We start from the raw sequence: 19,237 nt of genomic DNA, 5'->3' as shown, positions 1-19,237 counted from the left end.
CCTGTGGGTGATTCTGTATGTATCTGTGGGTGATTCTGTATGTATCTGTGGGTGATTCTGTATGTACCTGTGGGTGATTCTGTATGTATCTGTGGGTGATTCTGTATGTATCTGTGGGTGATTCTGTATGTATCTGTGGGTGATTCTGTATGTATCTGTGGGTGATTCTGTATGTATCTGTGGGTGATTCTGTATGTATCTGTGGGTGATTCTGTATGTATCTGTGGGTGATTCTGTATGTACCTGTGGGTGATTCTGTATGTACCTGTGGGTGATTCTGTATGTATCTGTGGGTGATTTCTGTATGTATCTGTGGGTGATTCTGTATGTACCTGTGGGTGATTCTGTATGTACCTGTGGGGTGATTCTGTATGTATCTGTGGGTGATTCTGTATGTATCTGTGGGTGATTCTGTATGTACCTGTGGGTGATTCTGTATGTATCTGTGGGTGACTTTCTTGGTATGTATACTGTGGGTGATTCCTGTATGTACCTGTGGTGATTCTGTATGTACCTGTGGGTGATTCTGTATGTATCTGTGGGTGATTCTGTATGTACCTGTGGGTGATTCTGTATGTACCTGTGGGTGATTCTGTATGTATCTGTGGGTGATTCTGTATGTACCTGTGGTGATTCTGTATGTATCTGTGGGTGATTCTGTATGTATCTGTGGGTTGATTCTGTATGTACCTGTGGTGATTCTGTATGTATCTGTGGGGTGATTCTGTATGTACTGTGGGTGATTCTGTATGTATCTGTGGGTGATTCTGTTATGTACCTGGGGATTCTGTATGTACCTGTGGTGATTCTGTATGTATCTGTGGGGTGATTCTGTATGTACCTGTGGGTGATTCTGTATGTACCTGTGGGTGATTCTGTATGTACCTGTGGGTGATTCTGTATGTATCTGTGGGTGATTCTGTATGTATCTGTGGGTGATTCTGTATGTATCTGTGGGTGATTCTGTATGTATCTGTGGGTGATTCTGTATGTACCTGTGGGTGATTCTGTATGTACCTGTGGGTGATTCTGTATGTACCTGTGGGTGATTCTGTATGTACCTGTGGGTGATTCTGTATGTATCTGTGGCAGAACAGAATACAGTACATACGTACATGAATTTAAACTCCCACAATGCACTGCACTCTCATGATTTACCATCTCACATAGAAATATGTCATGTAAAATTGCCCAGGGTGCATTTCTAAACACTTTTCCGTTTCAGAAGTTTTTATTAACTGATTGTAAGCTCTTTTGGGCAGGGCTCTCTTCCCCTCTTGTATCGGTTATTGATTGCTTTATATGTTACTCTGTATGTCCAATGTATAAAACCCACTTATTGAACAGCGCTGCGGGATATGTTGGCGCTTTATAAATAAATGTTAATAATAAATGTTAATAATAACTGCTGATAAATAGAAATTTGTAACAACAGCGCCACCTGCTGGTCAGTTCCTGTAACTGTAGAGTCCAAGAGATGGAAAACAGAGATGAGTTCTGATGTTGCTCTGCTCAGAAAAGAAACCAGAAGCCTCAGCTGCGCTTTCCTATCTCCTTCCTGAGCAACACCAGAACACTTCTCTGTTTTCCTACCATATCTGACTGTACAGTTATAAGAACTGACCAGCAGATGGCACTGTTTTTGTTGTTAGCAAATTCAATATATTGGCCAGTAATAAAAACCCAAACAGCTCTGAACAAACAAAAAAATAATTAACGTAAATTGCAAAAAAGTACCTAAACAAGGTTTACTTAGCCTTTAATCTGTTTTTGTTTTTTTTTTCAAACTTGTCTCTTCATAAAGAGCCTATACTACGTGCCAATGGTAGATAACTACCAACTCAGACTTACGGAAATAGTTGAGGGTCCCTGCTATCTGCTCAGTGGTGAGCTGGAGGGGCAGCTCCTGGGGTAGGAGGGGTGTGTGCAGCCAATCGTCGTGCTCGTAGCCGAACAAGGTGTCTGCGCGCAGGGTGTAGTGGGGCAGCTGTTCCTGCAGCAGGCTAATGATCTCCACCTCGGGCACATCCCCGCTAGTGCACACATCTGCAAATGGAAAAAAATGAGAAATATTCTAGTTTTAGTGAATGGACCCCCCGCAGGTTGCCTGTGCCTGGTCTCTATGGGGAAAAAGGGCTTTAAATAAGTCATCAGGGGCCTAAACACCTTTATTAAAGCTTAAGTTCACCTTTAAATTAACTTTTAGTATGATGTTGACATTGATATTCTGAGACAATTTGCAATTGGTCTTGATTTTTTTGTGGGGTTTCAGTTATTTAGCTTTCTGTTCAGCAGCTCTCCAGTTGAGTATTTCAGCAGCTATCTGGTTGCTAGGGTCTTATTTATCCTGGCAACCAGGCAGTGGTTTGAATGAGATTGTAGTCTCACAGAGCGATCGTTATTTGAATGCTGGGGTCACTGACCACCTAAAAAGAGGCAGAACTGAAAAGCAGATAATTTAAAAACTATAAGAAATAAATAATGAAGACCAACTGCAGAGTTGCTCGGAACAGGGCATTCTGTACCTCAGTGAATCTATGTAACGAAAAACCTCACTTCTTGCCATAGGAAAGTGAAATAGGCAAAATAGCAAGAGGTTCAGCACTGCCCTCTGCTGGCCAAAGCTGGAGCCGCTAGTGCTTGGAAAACATATAAATAGAAACCCGGGGGGGGTGCTTTTCATGATGTTTAATGTAATAATCTGGTTTGGAACAGTTTCCTAAGCCCCGCTCCCTGTTCCCTAAGCCCCGCCCCCTGTTCCCCTGCTGATCTGGCTGACTACTTTGTGACTCAAATAAACTGTAACAGTAGCGCCTGTCCCTCAGCCTGCCTCCTCCCAATCCCACAATCCCCTGCTGCACACGTGATGTCAATAAGGAAAGGAACATCCCAGTGCAATGCATTGTGGGTTATGTAGTTCCTGCATGCTGTCTGTAAGCTGTGGGGAAGTTGTTACAATGTGTAACATCAGTGTTTTAGTCCCTCCTCCCCTGCCAGGAATTCAATTGATGCAGAAAGAGAAGGAGCTGAATTTCAGCATATAACAGATTACAGCGAGGGGGTTTCTGTGTTGTGTGGGGCTCTTTAACACATGTTGGTTCAGAGGCCAATTTGCAATTGGTCTTCATTTTTTATTATCTGCAGTTTTTTGTTCAGCAGCTCTCCTGCTCCTCTTTAGGAACTATCTCTTGCTAGGGTCCAAGTTCACCTAGCAACCAGACTGGTTTGAAAGACAGGCAGGAATATGAATAGAGGAGGGCCTAAATAAAAAGATAAGTAATAAAAAGTAACAATAACAAGAAAATTGTAGCCTCAGATGGGTATATATTTACTGGAATGAGTATCGGTCCCTAGAAGCTTCCGGATAACCCTACCTGTGATAGTGGAGGCATCTCGGTGGCTGCCATGTTTGTTGGGTGCTGCTCTGAAGGTCTCATTGCCCTGGGAGGCACAGACAGGGGCAGTTGGCTGAAGGTGAGCGGACTTGGTGGCTGGGGTACTGGCTGCCTCCGGACACAGTGCCGAGGGGTCCAGCTTGGCAGGAGTCAGCGGGAGGAGCAGGCTGCCATGCACCGAGGCTTTCACTACCCCCTGGTCCGGGAGACAGAACAGATACCCGGGTCTCCCCTCAGCGAGGCCGCCGCTTGCACCCCTGGAACAGACACAAAGTCTATTAATAAGAAGATTTATATAGGATTTACTTTTTTTCCTGATCAGCAATATTCTCTACAAAGCAGCACAAGCAAAGGAACCAATAGGGAGATTCAAAGTGAGGCCAAATAGGGTCAGTAGGGTAGGGTCAGTAGGGTAGGGTCAGTAGGGTAGGGTCACTAGGGTAGGGTCACTAGGGCAGGGTCACTAGGGCAGGGTCACTAGGGTAGGGTCACTAGGGTAGGGTCACTAGGGTAGGGTCACTAGGGTAGGGTCACTAGGGCAGGGTCACTAGGGTAGGGTCACTAGGGTAGGGTCACTAGGGCAGGGTCACTAGGGTAGGGTCACTAGGGTAGGGTCACTAGGGTAGGGTCACTAGGGTAGGGTCACTAGGGCAGGGTCACTAGGGCAGGGTCACTAGGGTAGGGTCACTAGGGTAGGGTCACTAGGGTAGGGTCACTAGGGTAGGGTCACTAGGGTAGGGTCACTAGGGCAGGGTCACTAGGGCAGGGTCACTAGGGTAGGGTCACTAGGGTAGGGTCACTAGGGTAGGGTCACTAGGGTAGGGTCACTAGGGTAGGGTCAGTAGGGTAGGGTCACTAGGGTAGGGTCACTAGGGTAGGGTCACTAGGGTAGGGTCACTAGGGTAGGGTCACTAGGGCAGGGTCACTAGGGTAGGGTCCTGTGTAAATCAACATAAGAAGAAGGAGGTCCCTGTCCCACAGAGCTTACAGTCCAAGCACTGTTTGTCCCCAGAAAGGCAATGTAAAGGGAAGGAACCAGACATCACCTCTTATCCTTCAGCTCTTACACACCACATTGGGTTTGAAACTTTTACCCATATAGCTGTGCATTTCACATTTTCACTCTTGACAAACTGTCACTTTTTCTGGGGGGAAAAAGCCTGCTTTGTACAGGCAGGGGATCCATTATCCAGAAACTCCATAGACACCATTAGAAGCAAATAATTCAATTTTTTAAAACTGATTCCCTTTCTTCTGTAATAAATAAAACAGTACCTGTACTTGATCCCAACTAACATATAATTACCCCTTATTGGGGGCAGAACAGCCCTATTGGGTTTATTTCATGGTTAAATGATTCCCTTTTCTCTGTAATAATAAAACAGTATCTGTACTTGATCCCAACTAAGATATAATTACCCCTTATTGGGGGCAGAACAGCCCTATTGGGTTTATTTAATGGTTAAATGATTCCCTTTTCTCTGTAATAATAAAACAGTATCTGTACTTGATCCCAACTAAGATATAATTACCCCTTATTGGGGCAGAACAGCCCTATTGGGTTTATTTAATGGTTAAATGATTCCCTTTTCTCTGTAATAATATAACAGTACCTGTACTTGATCCCAACTAAGATATAATTACCCCTTATTGGGGCAGAACAGCCCTATTGGGTTTATTTAATGGTTAAATGATTCCCTTTTCTCTGTAATAATAAAACAGTACCTGTACTTGATCCCAACTAAGATATAATTACCCCTTATTGGGGCAGAACAGCCCTATTGGGTTTATTTAATGGTTAAATGATTCCCTTTTCTCTGTAATAATAAAACAGTACCTGTACTTGATCCCAACTAAGATATAATTACCCCATATTGGGGGCAGAACATGGACATATATAACTAACTGAATTGTACAACCTTCAGCCTATCGTGTCCAGAAAGATGTTGCAGACCGTTGGCCATAATTATGAAAGGGTTAAATAGACTTCCCCATAGGTCAGAAGGGGTTTTGTTTATCAAAGAGGATACATATGCCCCTAAAAATCCAATGCTAATGAATAAATAGCAGCAGAAATATGTCCTATAAAATGAACAAGTATCATATCATTGCGTGCCTGCCAGTAGATTTAGATCCATTCCAATTTGCTTACAAGGCAAAAAGATCTACTGAGGATGCCGTGGCTACAGCTCTTCATGCTACCTTGACCCATCTGGAGCAACGGGGGAGTTATGCGAGGCTGCTTTTTGTGGATTTTAGCTCGGCGTTCAATACCATACTTCCACAATGATTAGTGTCCAAATTGGCAGTTTTGGGTCTTCCATCTCTTACGTGTAGCTGGATCTTGGACTTTTTGTCCGGTCGCTCTCAGAGGGTTAGACTGGGCTCACACATCTCAAACGCTCTATGCTTAAGCACCGGCTCACCCCAGGGTTGTGTGTTAAGTCCGCTATTATATACCTTATACACATATGATTGTGTTCCTACACACTCTGGAAATAAAATCATTAAGTTTGCGGATGATACTACGGTGATCGGACTTATCTCTGGAAAAGAGAGTGAGATGGACTACAGGGATGAAGTGGAACGGCTGTCAGAGTGGTGTAAAGACAATAACCTGCTCCGGAACATTGAAAAAACCAAGGAACTGGTCATTGATTTTAGGAAAAAAAGACCAACGTTGAACCACTCATCATTGATAAAATGCAGGTGGAGAGGGTTTCAGTGTTGAAATTCCTAGGAATGGAGTTGGAGGATGATCTGACATTAGTGTAAACACTAAAGGTCCCCATACATGGGCCGACTATAGCTGCCGATATGGGTCCCTTGGACCGATTCGGCAGCTAATCGGCCCGTGTATGGGGAGAGCAGAGCGGCCTGGCCAACCAATATCTGGCCTGAAATTGGCCAGATCTCGATCGGCCAGGTTAGAAAATCCGGTCGGATTGGGGACCGCATCGGCTCGTTGATGCGGTCCCCGATCCGACTGCCCCATTGCCGCCCACATAATCCCCAGGGCCAAACGATCGGATTATTTTTTTTTTTTACCTAAATGCTCCCCGATATCGCCCACCTGTAGGTGGGGATATCGGGGGAAGATCCGCTCGCTTGGCGACATCGCCAAGCGAGCGGATCTGCTCGTGTATGGCCACCTTAAGGGGCTGGTAAAGAAAGCGCAGCAAAGACTGTACTTTCTGAGAGTTCTGAGGAAAAACCATCTACCTAAAAATCTTCTTCTTGCCTTTTATCACTGTTCCATCGAGAGCATACTTACGTATGGACTATGTGTGTGGTTCGGTGCCTGCACCTCCAAAGAGGTTAAGGCACTTCAGAGGGTTGTTAGATCTGCAGAGAAGATAATTGATTGTCCGCTCCCAACCGTGGAACACATTTACATCTCCCGTTGCCGGAAAAAAGCTCTGGGCATTGCACACGACCCGACTCAGCCTGGCCACTGTCTCTTCCAGCTCTTGCCATCAGGGAAGAGATATAGAGCATTTAAAGCCAGAACTAATCGTCTGAGAGACAGCTTTTATCCAAGAGCAATTATGGCTTTAAATATGTAACAGTAGACTGATATTATCTTTTACTATGCCACTGCTTTGAGTTGTTGCTTGCTTCTTTTAAATCTCGTTGTTTACTATGTGACAATGACAATAAAGATATATTCTATTAGATATATTCTATTCTGTCTGGAGTATTTCAACTTATCAGCTAGTGCTGCAATTACAGTCACGGAACACTAGGTGGCAGCATTATAATGCTTTTTTTACACTTCTCTATAATTCAGTCTAAGTTCATTTACTTTGTGACCATTCAGCTTAATTGTTATCAAACAATTATTATCTACTACAATTAAACACAGTAAATATGCTATTTTCTTCCTTCTTTAAAGGGAAATCCACCCCTTTTTTGGACGGAGGATAAACTGCTAATGCAATTCTGGGAAACGCAATAAAAACGCATTTCCTTCTTGGAAATACAATAAAATGTTATTGCGTTTTTAAACAGACCTAAGGATCATTTACAACCCAAGGTTATAGGTAGACATCTATTTATGGGCATATAATGGGTAAGAATTGCTGTGGAAAATAAAATGAAATATAAAATCTCAATACAAAACCATGTGACATTAGAGCGCTCTTCTGAGCAACACATTTATAGTTTTTTTTCCAGTTTTAAAGATATTAGCAGTTTTTAAACTACTAAAACAGTGATTCTGAGACAACAGTGCCACCTGGTGCTCATTTTCGGCTGAAAATTAATTTGTTGAGAAAAGAAACGTCATGTGATGTTGCTCTGCTTTGAACTGATCACAGAAAGATTAGATGACTCTGCTCGCTGATTTCATCTTCTAAGAATAGAGCAACTTTAGGCTACCCCTTCTATAGGGAATTAATATCAGCAGGGGGTGGCACATAATGCCCCGGGGGGGTATGGGGATGATAATGAAAGGCAAAGAAATTGCCCAAACAATGGGCCCACCAGTGTCTAGTCAGTAGCCACAAATGCCAATAAGGCAGCCAAATGCATTGACCCAAACAGTAACTGTAACATATTAATTACACGCAACGTTTTACTGCAACTCCCTGCAGGCAACAGATATAGATTCCCTTAAGGAAAGCGGAAGTGTCCCCAGCGTTGGCCTGACCCTTGTCCCTTCCCGTGCTGATTATTTACATTGCTTGGTTACTGTGTACTCATAAATGTGTTGCCCATAACCCGGCCACTCCCTGACGCTTTGTGTTACTGTGTGTTACTGTGTGTTTGTATTAGTCTTTCTTCCTCTTCGGGTCACACCTTTGCCATCTGCTTGTCCATCATTTTCCTCTATTACTATTAACTCTTTGCCTAACTGGGGTGCATCCTGGGAAATCCTATGTAACCCTCCTATAGCGAGTGCTCGGGTATACCCAGGGTCGGGCTGGGCCGGCGGGGCTCTGGAGAAAAACCTGGTGGGTCCTGCTGCCCAGACCCGATCCCCGCGGGCGTTCCCTCTGGCCACATTTGGGGAGGGCAGGTGGTGGGAGGACCTGTGGGGGGCTGTGATCCTTGGGGGATGCGGAGCCCCAGGTGCTGCTCTCCCCACTGCTATGTAAGTTTAAATGAATGCGCAAATGCGCTTGCACGAGCGGAATGGTGTGTGAATGGGGGTGGCCACGGGGTGATCCGATGACAAATCTGGCGCTGATGATGCCCCCCCCGGAAACACCTACGGGTGGGCGATATCGGGAGAATCCAGGCTAATTCGGTCGGTTCGGGGACCGCATCAACGAGCCGTTGTGGTCCCCGATCCGACTAGATTTTTTAACCTGCCCAATCGAGATCTGCCCGATTTCAGGCCAGATATCGGTCGGACAGGCCTGTCGGTAGTCCCCATACAAAGGCCGATTAGCTGCCGAATCTGTCTAAGGGACTGATGTCGCCAGCTAGAATCGGCCTGTGTATGGCCACTGTGTAGGTCCCCATACACGGGCCGATTGTAGCTGCCGATATGGGTCCCTTGGACAGATTCAGCAGCTTATCAGCCCGTGTATGGGCAGAAACGAGGGGCCTGGCCGACCGATATCTGGCCTGAAATTTGGCAGGTTAGAAAATTCAGTCGGATCGGGGACCACATCGGCTCGTTGATGCTGTCCCCGAACCTACTGCCCCATTGACGCTAATATAATTCGATTGTTTGGCCCTGGGGCCAAATCGAATTATTGTTTTTTTCACCTACATGCTCCCCGATATTGCCCACCCGTAGGTGGGGATATTGGGTGAAGATCCGCTCGCTTGGCGATCTCAGCCTTAAGTCTACTTTACTATTTTGCCCGATCAACTTTGGTACAATTGCAACAAATTCAGTTGTCTTTTTGGAGAAACAAACACAATTGTAAATTTGGATTCAATTACACTGGCACCATTCAGGGGATCCTCCTCCTACACCTTTAAAAAAATACAAATAAACTGAATAAAAGCCGGGGGGGGGGGGGGGGGGGGGGGAATGAAAACCCATCAGCACAGGAAGGACAGGGGCCCTTTGTGTTGACTAGTTAAAGTGTATCCCTTACTCAAACAGGATATTAAGATTCAATGCTAAACGCGGGCAATAAAACGACCCATTTACAAAGAGGCTGCACTTGGGCCTTTGTTTGCCGGAGGGATGATGAAAGGGCTGCTGGGCTCCTTGGGAGATCCGGAGATATCGATAACACAATGTTTTTCAGCTCAAAGTCTCGTTTGTCCTTGTATATGGTTAGCTGAGGGTATCTCAAACACCACACAGACTGCCCGATGCCACACTCGTTACTCAGTACAGAGGATATGTACATTGTGATTGACAAGACAAAATGTTTTTCCCTCGCCCTGAGAAGCTACGTATTCTGGGGCTCATTTATTAAGGTTGCACGGGATTCTATGAGCCCAAAAATAGGACCAGGTTTAGTAAAAATGTCCCTCACTGCTATAGTTAAGGGGGCCCAAAGCCTTTTAGGCCAATCCAGCAGCTTATCTGCCCATGTATGGGAATCCCAGACGGGCCTGACCAACCAACATCTGGTCTAAAACTATCCAGAGCTTGATCGGACTGGTTTGATTTTCCATCGGATCGGGGACCACAACGGCTCCTTGATGCGGACCTTGGATCCCCAACGTTTTAATATGATTTTTTTGGCACTATTAGCCAATATTGCCCACCTTAAGGTGGCCATACACAGGCTGATTCTAGCTGCCAGTATCGGTCCCTAAGACAGATTTGGCAGCTTATCTGCCCGTGTATGGGCACTACCGACGGGCCTGCCTGCCTGACATCTGGCCTGAAATCAGGAGGATCTCGATCAGGCAGGTTTCAAATTTAGTCGGATCAGGGACCACAACAGCTCGTTGATACGGTCCCCGAACTGACAGACGCCTATACCCAGGGCCAAACCACCGAATTAGCCCAATATCAGCCACCCGTAGGTGGGGATATTGGGAGAAGATCCGCTCACTTGGTGACCTTGCCAAGCAAGTGGATCTTAGTGTGTATTAAGTTGGGCAAATCAGAAGAAGATCTGCTTGTTTGCTGATCTTGCCAAATTAGTGGTTAGCAATGTGTTTGGCCACCTTTACTGTGCCATATGCAGGGATCTAACCACAATTTGCCTTCTGTGTAAGCAGTGGAGATCTGGTTATGCCCCTTACAATGGCTGCTCAGATGTGCAAGATGACCAGGGCCAAGCAATGAGCAGGGCCAAGTAATATTGCTGCCGGAGAGTGTACTACTTACCCAGGAGCCCTGTCGCTTGAGCCTGCAAGCAGCAGGGCTATTTCAGGCCAGATGTTGGTCGGGGAGGCCCGTCGGTTTTGCCCCTACACGGGCAGATAAGCTGCCGAATTGGTCTAAAGGACTGATATCGGCCCGAGTATGGCCACTTTAGTTCCCTCACCCACAGGCCTAAAAAGCAACAGGGCCCTCAGCTCTGGGCCACAAAGCAGGAGGAGGGGGAACTTTGCAAACTACATGATACTGCAGATAGGGGACACAATTACCACAGAGGTGTAATAATTAACCACTGGGCTGCAAAGCCCCCACAAACACTGGCTTTGCTTACTCAGCAATTATCCCTCGATAAGGCTCTGATCCCCTGATCAAACCTTGTACCTAGTAGGGGAGGAGAGGTCTGCAACTTAGGCACTTTTTTAACTATCTCTTGTCCAGGGCAAGTCTCATTTGTATCCAATGTGCACACCTTACGCAGCAGGTAAAGATATGGGATTCTATTAAAGGGATTCCATCATATTTATGGGGTACTTTTTATTTCTAAATGACACTGTTACACAGCAAATAATTCCCTCTGCCATTTAACCTTTTATTCTTGAACCAACAAATGTATTTGTAGCTGTAATATTGGTGTGTAGGCGCCATCTCAGTGCCTTGTGCCTGAGTCTGAGCTTTCAGCCAGCGCTACACATTAGAACTGCTTTCAGCTAACCTATTGTTTCTCCTACTCCCATGTAACTGGAGGAGTCCCAAGCCGGACTTGGATTTCTTACTATTGAGTGCTATTCTGATACCTACTGGGAGCTGCTATCTTGCTCCCTTCCCATTGTTCTGCTGATTGGCTGCTGTGGGGGAGGGGGGGGATATCACTCCAACTTGCAGCAGAGCAGTAAAGTGTGCCTGAGTCTGAGCTTTCAGAAGGAGCCAGCGCTACACATTAGAACTGCTTTCAGCTAACCTATTGTTTCTCCTACTCCCATGTAACTGGAGGAGTCCCAAGCCGGACTTGGATTTCTTACTATTGAGTGCTATTCTGATACCTACTGGGAGCTGCTATCTTGCTCCCTTCCCATTGTTCTGCTGATTGGCTGCTGGGGGGGAGGGGGGGATATCACTCCAACTTGCAGCAGAGCAGTAAAGTGTGCCTGAGTCTGAGCTTTCAGAAGGAGCCAGCGCTACACATTAGAACTGCTTTCAGCTAGCCTATTGTTTCTCCTACTCCCATGTAACTGGAGGAGTCCCAAGCCGGACTTGGATTTCTTATTATTGACTGCTATTCTGATACCTACTGGGAGCTGCTATCTTGCTCCCTTCCCATTGTTCTGCTGATTGGCTGCTGGGGGTGAGGTGGGGGGGATATCACTCCAACTTGCAGCGCAGCAGTAAAGTGTGACTGAAGTTCATCAGAGCACAGGTCACATGGCTGTGGCTAGGATCTTTAATTCAGGGAAGCTGGTTTCAGTTCCACCTTGGGTGAATATCACTATGTCCCTGTACTTTGTGCACCAAATAAGACTTGTTAAGTTCTTTATGGAAGGTTTCTAAAGTGGAAAATTAGTTTTATGCAAGGGCAAATAAAACATGACACAATGGAAAGACATGCCAAATACAATTATATATAATAGTGGTGTTCATAGGCATTGTCCTTTGCTGTAAATGGAATAAAATCTTACCAAAACTTACCAAAGTTTCTAACACTTTACGTGTGGCCCTCTGCCAACCACTTGGGCTAGGAGTCAAAACAGGCCCTGGCATTTCCAATACACAGAGGCCCAAACAGCCCAATAAATAGTGAGTGCCTATGGCATCTTACAGCAGCCCCTCTGGCATTAGCCAGAACCCACAGTTTGCCAGTCCGGGCCTAGGAGGGAGTGATTATATTATTAATATAGTAATTATTATATTATTGTTATTACTGAGAAAAAAAATTATGAGAGAGGGTCTTTCCATTTTTCAGTGCTTTCTGCATCACGGGTTTCCGGATAACGAACCCTAAACCTGTAAATGTTAATTAATATAAATTCAGTACATTGTAGCTTAGAAAGGCATTGGGATTTTTTAATTGTACGGGCAGAGATGTTAATCCGGGCACAACACGTGATGGCGTTTTCTGATTAGAGAAGGGATTTTATTTGATGCAAGTGACACAGTTTCGGTATAAGCCTTGGGGTCAGGTAGGAGATTTTCTCTTGCCATTTCCTGACTCGGGAAATCGCACAGATCCATAGGAAGCGAGGCACGTGTGCCCAGAAAGTTGGGTCATAGATCAATGAGCTGAGTGTTCTGTGCCAGCTGCGGACAGCACGGCAGATTGTCGGGCAATGCAATATGTCCATTGAGATTCTAGGCCATGGCTTCCCACTTTTCATTTAGGCTCAGGGCCATCAAGGCCATCCAAATGCCATCCTCATTAAGTGCCCAGGCTACTAAGGCTGCCCATTAGGGCCATGACACACGGGGAGATTAGTCGTGCCGCGACAAATCTCCCCGCAATGCGATCCCACCGGCTAGAATGTAAATCGCCGGTGGGAAGGCAACTTCGGCAAATTGCGGCACCGCGTATGCCATCCCACCGGCGATTTACATTCTAGCCAGTGGGATGGCATTGCGGGGAGATTAGTTGCCCGCGGCAACAGGGATTTGTCGCGGCGCGACTAATCTTCCCGCGTGTCACGGCCCTTAGGCAGGTATAGAGAACTGTGGCAAACAAAGCACCATCTGTGTAAGGGTGAAGACACACTGGGCTACTAGTAGCAGCTACTTTTTGAAGGCTACTAAACTCCCTGCCATAGACAATACTGAGATTTGCCTCTGCTTAACACACGTAGAGACAATTATCAGTAAATGATCAGCATTGTCTATTTTAGTAGCCACAACAAGTAGCTGCTACTAGTAGCTCCGTGTGTCTTCACCCTAATATATAAGGGCAGTGGCAGATGGGGAGATTAGTCGCCCTGCGAAAAATCTTCGTTGCTGCGGGCAACTAATCTCCCCGCAATTCCTCTCAAGGCAACTTTGGGCGACTTCGGCAAATTGTTGCGATGCGTATGCCATCCCAGCGGCGATTTACATTCTTGCTGGTGGGATGGAATTGCGAGGAGATTAGTCGCCCGCGGCAATGAAGATTTGTCACGGGGCGACTAATTTCCCCGTCTGCCACTGCCCTAAGGTTATGGGCACACAGGGCTGTTTCTGATCCACTACACTCAGCCCGCTCCTGTGCCTGCATTCATGGGCACTGCGTTGGTGCACAAAGGGCACATTTCGGCACAGAAATAAAACTATGCATTTTTGTGCCGAAATCCGCTGTGTGTGTCTGCACCCAGGCCAAGCTAAGCGCAGCTGATCAGCTGTATCTGGGGCTGGAGAAAGAGTCCCTTGTGCCCATAGCCAAGGTGCACCTACACATACAGGTGACTGGGACACTTTAAGGGTAAGAACCCACGGAGCAGTTGAGTCCCCCGAGATAGATCTCTGCTATCGCGAGTGACAAACTGCTCCGAAAAAGGACGCTCTAGATACAGGTTTCCAGTTGGAAGAGTCACTGTTGAGTTCCAAACTGAGTCCAGAAGCAGCGTCAGCACAAGAACTATCCATAGACAGCATAGGGGTTTTTATGGGCGATGAGAGGCAAACAAACCTAACATTTCCATGTGCAATGCCAAACTGACGTAAAGGTCATTGCCATTGGACTCTGTAGCAGTTGAAGCGCGTCCTCTGGAGTGATAAGTGGAATTTCTGCAGCTGGCAGCCCGATGGAAAGGACAGGGTTTTGGCAGATATCAGGAAAACACTACCTGGCTGAATCAGTAAAGCCAACTTATGCTTAGATTGTAAGCTGCACGGGGCAGGGACCATACTTATCCATTATGCCTGTGGTTCCAATAGAATCAAACCTAAAGGATACATCATAGGACGCCATGACAATTTTGTGCTTCCTACTTTGTGGCATCAGTCTGGGGAAGGCTCTATCCTGTTTCAGCACAATAATGCCCCCCATACACAAAGTCAGGTCCATGCAGAATCAGCCCTGATCTCAACCCAACTGAACACCCATGGGATGAATCAGAACCCCAATTACTATCCAGGCCTGGATGTTAATACAAGTTAAGATCTGCTTGTTTGGCAAGGTCACCAAATAAGCAGATCTTCTCCCTATGTGCCTAAAGGTGCCCATACACCTTCAGATCCTACGGGTGGGCAATATATGGAATCCATGCTAGGACCAAACGATCGAATTATAACGATGGGTATAGGCATCAACGAGACGATGCGGTCCCCGATCTGACTAGATTTTTTAACCTGCCCGATCAATATCTGACCGATTTCAGGCCAGATGTCAGTCGGGCAGGCCGTCAGTAGTGCCCATACAGGGGCTGATTAGCTGTCGAATTGGGTCTAAGGGACCAATATCAGCAGCTAGAATCGGCCGTGTATGGGGACCATTAGGTGGGCAATATCAGCTTTGGCCCCAGGGCCAAACAATCAAATTACAATTATATAATTATAGGAGTCATTAGACCAAGGACTACATCAATGAGCCAATGTGGCCCCCGATCCGACAGGAAAAATTTAACCTACCCAATTGACACCTAGCCAATTTTCACCCAGATATCGATTGGGGGGAAAAGCTGCTGAATTGGTCTAAAGGCTCGAATTAGCAGCTAAAATCTGCCAGTGTGTGGCCACCTTAACATCTTTGCCCGGGTTTACAAATGTCCCAAAGTCCCAAAAATGTTCCAAAATCCAGTTGGGAAAAAAGGGTAAACAATCCTGCACTAAAACCACACATAATACCGACTGCAAATCTCACCATAAATAAAATCTACATTTTAACTTTGGTACCGCTATTTTGAGATTCGATACCGAACCGAATCTGAATCCTAAATTACATGCATTCAGTAGCTTATCGGCCCATGTAGGGGCAGAACCAAGGGGCCTGGCCGACCGATATCTGGCCTGAAATTGGCCAGATATTGATCGGCCAGGTTAGAAAATCCAGTCGGATCGGGGATCGCATCGGCTCATTGATGCGATCCCCGAACCGACTGCCCCATTGCCGCGTGCAGAATTTGATCGTTTGGCCCCAGGGCCAAACGATCGAATTCGCCTACATGCCTCCCCGATATCGCCACCCATACGTGGCTGTGTATGGCCAGCTTAAGGCGTAGAAGGTGCAAAAAAAACTTAGAGAACTCATCTTCTGCATTTATGTTTATGTGCTGAAAAGTCACATGATTGGCTAGGACCATGGCTTCAGCTGAATCCTGCCAAAAAGGCCGAATCCCGAACCGAATCCTGGATTCGGTAAATCCCTATTTGTAATCCATGTGCTGCTATAAGGAGCCGAGAAGGGACAGTTGCCGCCTGGCTTTGTTTTTTGTTTTGGGAATGTTGTATCCTCACATAATATCCTGCTGTCCCATATAGCAGCCTCACAATAGGGGGCCATTAGTAGCATCCTGTTGTCCACAAAAAGATAGGTACAAATAAATTGTTCCCTTCTGACGTAATTATTTCACGTAGGAAGTGACTGTATGTTATTTAACAACAGTAACAAGGACGTGGCGACAGCACGAAAGACCAAACAATTTGTGCGGTGTTATCGTTTGTCATTGTAAACCCAAAAATACAGTTTGCCTAATTTAAGAAAATGCGGTTCTAAGTAACTTTCCAATATACATTCATAGCAAACGTCCAGTTGTTTTAATGTGATGTGTGAAGTAATTGCTATTGAAAGCGATGTCTGTCCCTTTCTATTCTGACTTGTGAAACAATGCAGCAGAAGCCAGCTGATTAACAGACCTGTGAAGAAACACGCAGGGCCGACCTTTGTTACATTGTGTAAAGGGCCAGAACCAGCAGTGCAGAAAGGGACAGACGGACACTGCTTTCATTAGCAGTTGCATTTATAAATGATATTAAAACCACTGAAAACGTTCAATGAATGCATATTGGAACTGATATTTTCTTTCGTTTTTATTTTGGGTTTACATCTCCTCCAGTACAGGCATGGGACCAGTTATTCGGAAACCGATTATGCAGAAAGTTCTGAATCACGGGAAAACAGTAGCTTGTACTAAGATATAATTACCCCTTATTGGGGCAGAACAGCCCTATTGGGTTTATTTAATGGTTAAATGATTCCCTTTTCTGTGTAATAATAAAACAGTACCTGTACTTGATCCCAACTAAGATATAATTACCCCTTATTGGGGCAGAACAGTCCTATTGGGTTTATTTAATGGTTAAATGATTCCCTTTTCTCTGTAATAATAAAACAGTACCTGTACTTGATCCCAACTAAGATATAATTACCCCTTATTGGGGCAGAACAGCCCTATTGGGTTTATTTCATGGTTAAATGATTCCCTTTTCTCTGTAATAATAAAACAGTACCTGTACTTGATCCCAACTAAGATAGAATTACCCCTTATTGGGGGCAGAACAGCCCTATTGGGTTTATTTCATGGTTAAATGATTCCCTTTTCTCTGTAATAATAAAACAGTACCTGTACTTGATCCCAACTAAGATATAATTACCCCTTATTGGGGGCAGAACAGTCCTATTGGGTTTATTTAATGGTTAAATGATTCCCTTTTCCCTGTAATAATAAAACAGTACCTGTACTTGATCCCAACTAAGATATAATTAATCCTTATTTTTAGTAGAATTAAGGTATGGAGTTCCAAATTACAGAAAGATCCCTTATCCAGAAAACATCAGGTCCAAAGCATTCTGGATAACAGGTCCTGTACCTGTATTACTTTACTATTATTCTTATATATACACACACACACATATATATATATATATACACATACATACAGTATATAAGTGCCAACATATGTCACAGTGCTTTACAACAGAACTGGGCATATACGGATCAAACCTACAAATTACCCTCAGAGCTTACAATCTAAAAGCTGTATTTGCCAGCAGGAACTGAGCTTTAGTTTGGAGATCCCTACTTTACAACAAAGGGGATCCTACTCCCATGTAACCAAACCAAGTGCTTTTTGTCAGGCACATCAGCCGCCTCAGTCTGAACAATGGAAAGAATAGTTTCTTTATATATGAATATACTGACATTTACCTTTATAGCATCAGCAAGTTAGTTAGTGCTATTTACATTAATTTAACCAAACAAGGGTTATAGAATAAAAAAAACAGGTTTAGGGCACCCTGCTTCCAAGAGCTTACAATCTATCAAATCCGGGAGAGTAGCTATCCCAGCAAAATGAATGGTGCCAAAAAGAAATGGTGCTTGGGAAAAGAGAGCTGATAAGTGGAATAATTCAAAAAGATCCCCTCACTGACCTTGCAAGTTTGTAGTGCATGGCTGGAGGGCCCCCTGCACCCCACGATTAGGTCCTGTCTGCTCCTCCTTCACATCTTGCCCCTGTTCCTAGTCCCTGAGCAGTGATCAATGGCTCGGAGAGAGACTGGAGAGAGGGAAAACAGGCGGCTGGATATTTAGCTTGGGAGAGAGGAGGAGGAGGAGGAGCAGGCACTGAATGCACAGGGATTAGGGAGAGACTAACCCCTCACATTGTGGGGCAGGTAATGAATATGCTGCCTGTGCTGCACTAACTGCCCCCTGTGTGCCAGCAAGGGTATCTACTACTGTCCCACTTCTAATAGAACCATTAGGGTGTGCCCCTCTCAGCACCTTTGTATACACCCAAGTCGTTTCCTCCTGATTCTTTCTAGTATAAAGAAATCAGGGCACCATTAATGCCCTCACCCACATTGGGGCACAACCGCCGGCACAAATGTATGTATATCTTTATTTATAAAGCGCTACTTGTGTACCCAGCGCTGTACAGTAGGATATAATAATACAAACAGGGGGTTATTAAGATAATAATAGATAAATACAAAGTATAACAATAAATACAAGATACAGTTGCAATAGGATAAGCGTCAAAGACACAAGAGGATGGAGGTCCCTGCCCCATAGAGCTTACAATCTAGATGGGAGGGTAACTTACAGATACAAGTAGGCAAATCACATAACTGTATCTTTTGTGCAGTTCTGTTTTATTCAGTTTAAACAGGAGTTTAATAAAGGAGTGGTTCACCTTTAAGTTAACTCTTAGGGGTGTCAAAATGTGAGTTTAGAGCTTAATACAAAAAAAACTCACCCACGTTCTATTCATTCCTATGGGATTTTTAGAAGCGTATTTATCAATGGGGGTATTTATCCCATAGGAATGAATAGAACGTGGGTGAGTTTTTATGTATTAAGCCTGAAACTCTGTCTCTTAGTATGATATAGAATGACCAATGCTAAGTCTTCATTATTAATTTGTTATAGTTTTTTCATTATTTGCCTTCCTCTTCTGCCTCATTCCAGCTTTCAAATGGGGGTCACTGACCCCGGCAGCCAAAAACTATTGCTCTGTGAGGCTCCGGTTTTATTGTTATTGTTACTTTGTATTAATTATTTTTGTATTCAGGTTCTCTACTTTTCATATTCCAGTCTCTGAATAAAACCACTCCCTGGTCGCTAAGGTAATTTGGACCCTAACAACCGGATAGCTGCTGAATTTCCAAACTGGAGAGGCGCTAAATAAAAAGTGAAATAATTAA

General features: G+C 44.9%; 1 protein-coding gene across 4 annotated transcripts in view; it reads right to left on the bottom strand.

Moving 5' to 3' along the window:
• hap1 (huntingtin-associated protein 1) overlaps nt 1–18,148 on the bottom strand; it is a 51,779-nt gene extending 33,631 nt beyond the window's left edge. For 3 of the 4 annotated variants that reach the window (XM_012971495.3, XM_012971493.3, XM_031893938.1), the window contains exons 1-3: nt 17,963–18,148; nt 3,375–3,652; nt 1,852–2,046 (exon numbers count right to left, since the gene is read on the bottom strand). In XM_012971495.3, the coding sequence (XP_012826949.1) occupies nt 1,852–2,046; nt 3,375–3,652; nt 17,963–17,982 (493 nt within the window). In that variant the 5' untranslated portion in view covers nt 17,983–18,148. 4 annotated transcript variants of the gene reach the window in all.
• Between the last annotated feature and the right edge of the window lie 1,089 nt (nt 18,149–19,237).

This window comes from Xenopus tropicalis, chromosome 10 (genome assembly GCF_000004195.4).
Source record: "Xenopus tropicalis strain Nigerian chromosome 10, UCB_Xtro_10.0, whole genome shotgun sequence".
Classification (NCBI taxonomy): Eukaryota; Metazoa; Chordata; class Amphibia; order Anura; family Pipidae; genus Xenopus; species Xenopus tropicalis.
Note: the sequence above shows the minus strand (reverse complement) of the source record. Positions and strands in the feature narration are given on the sequence as shown.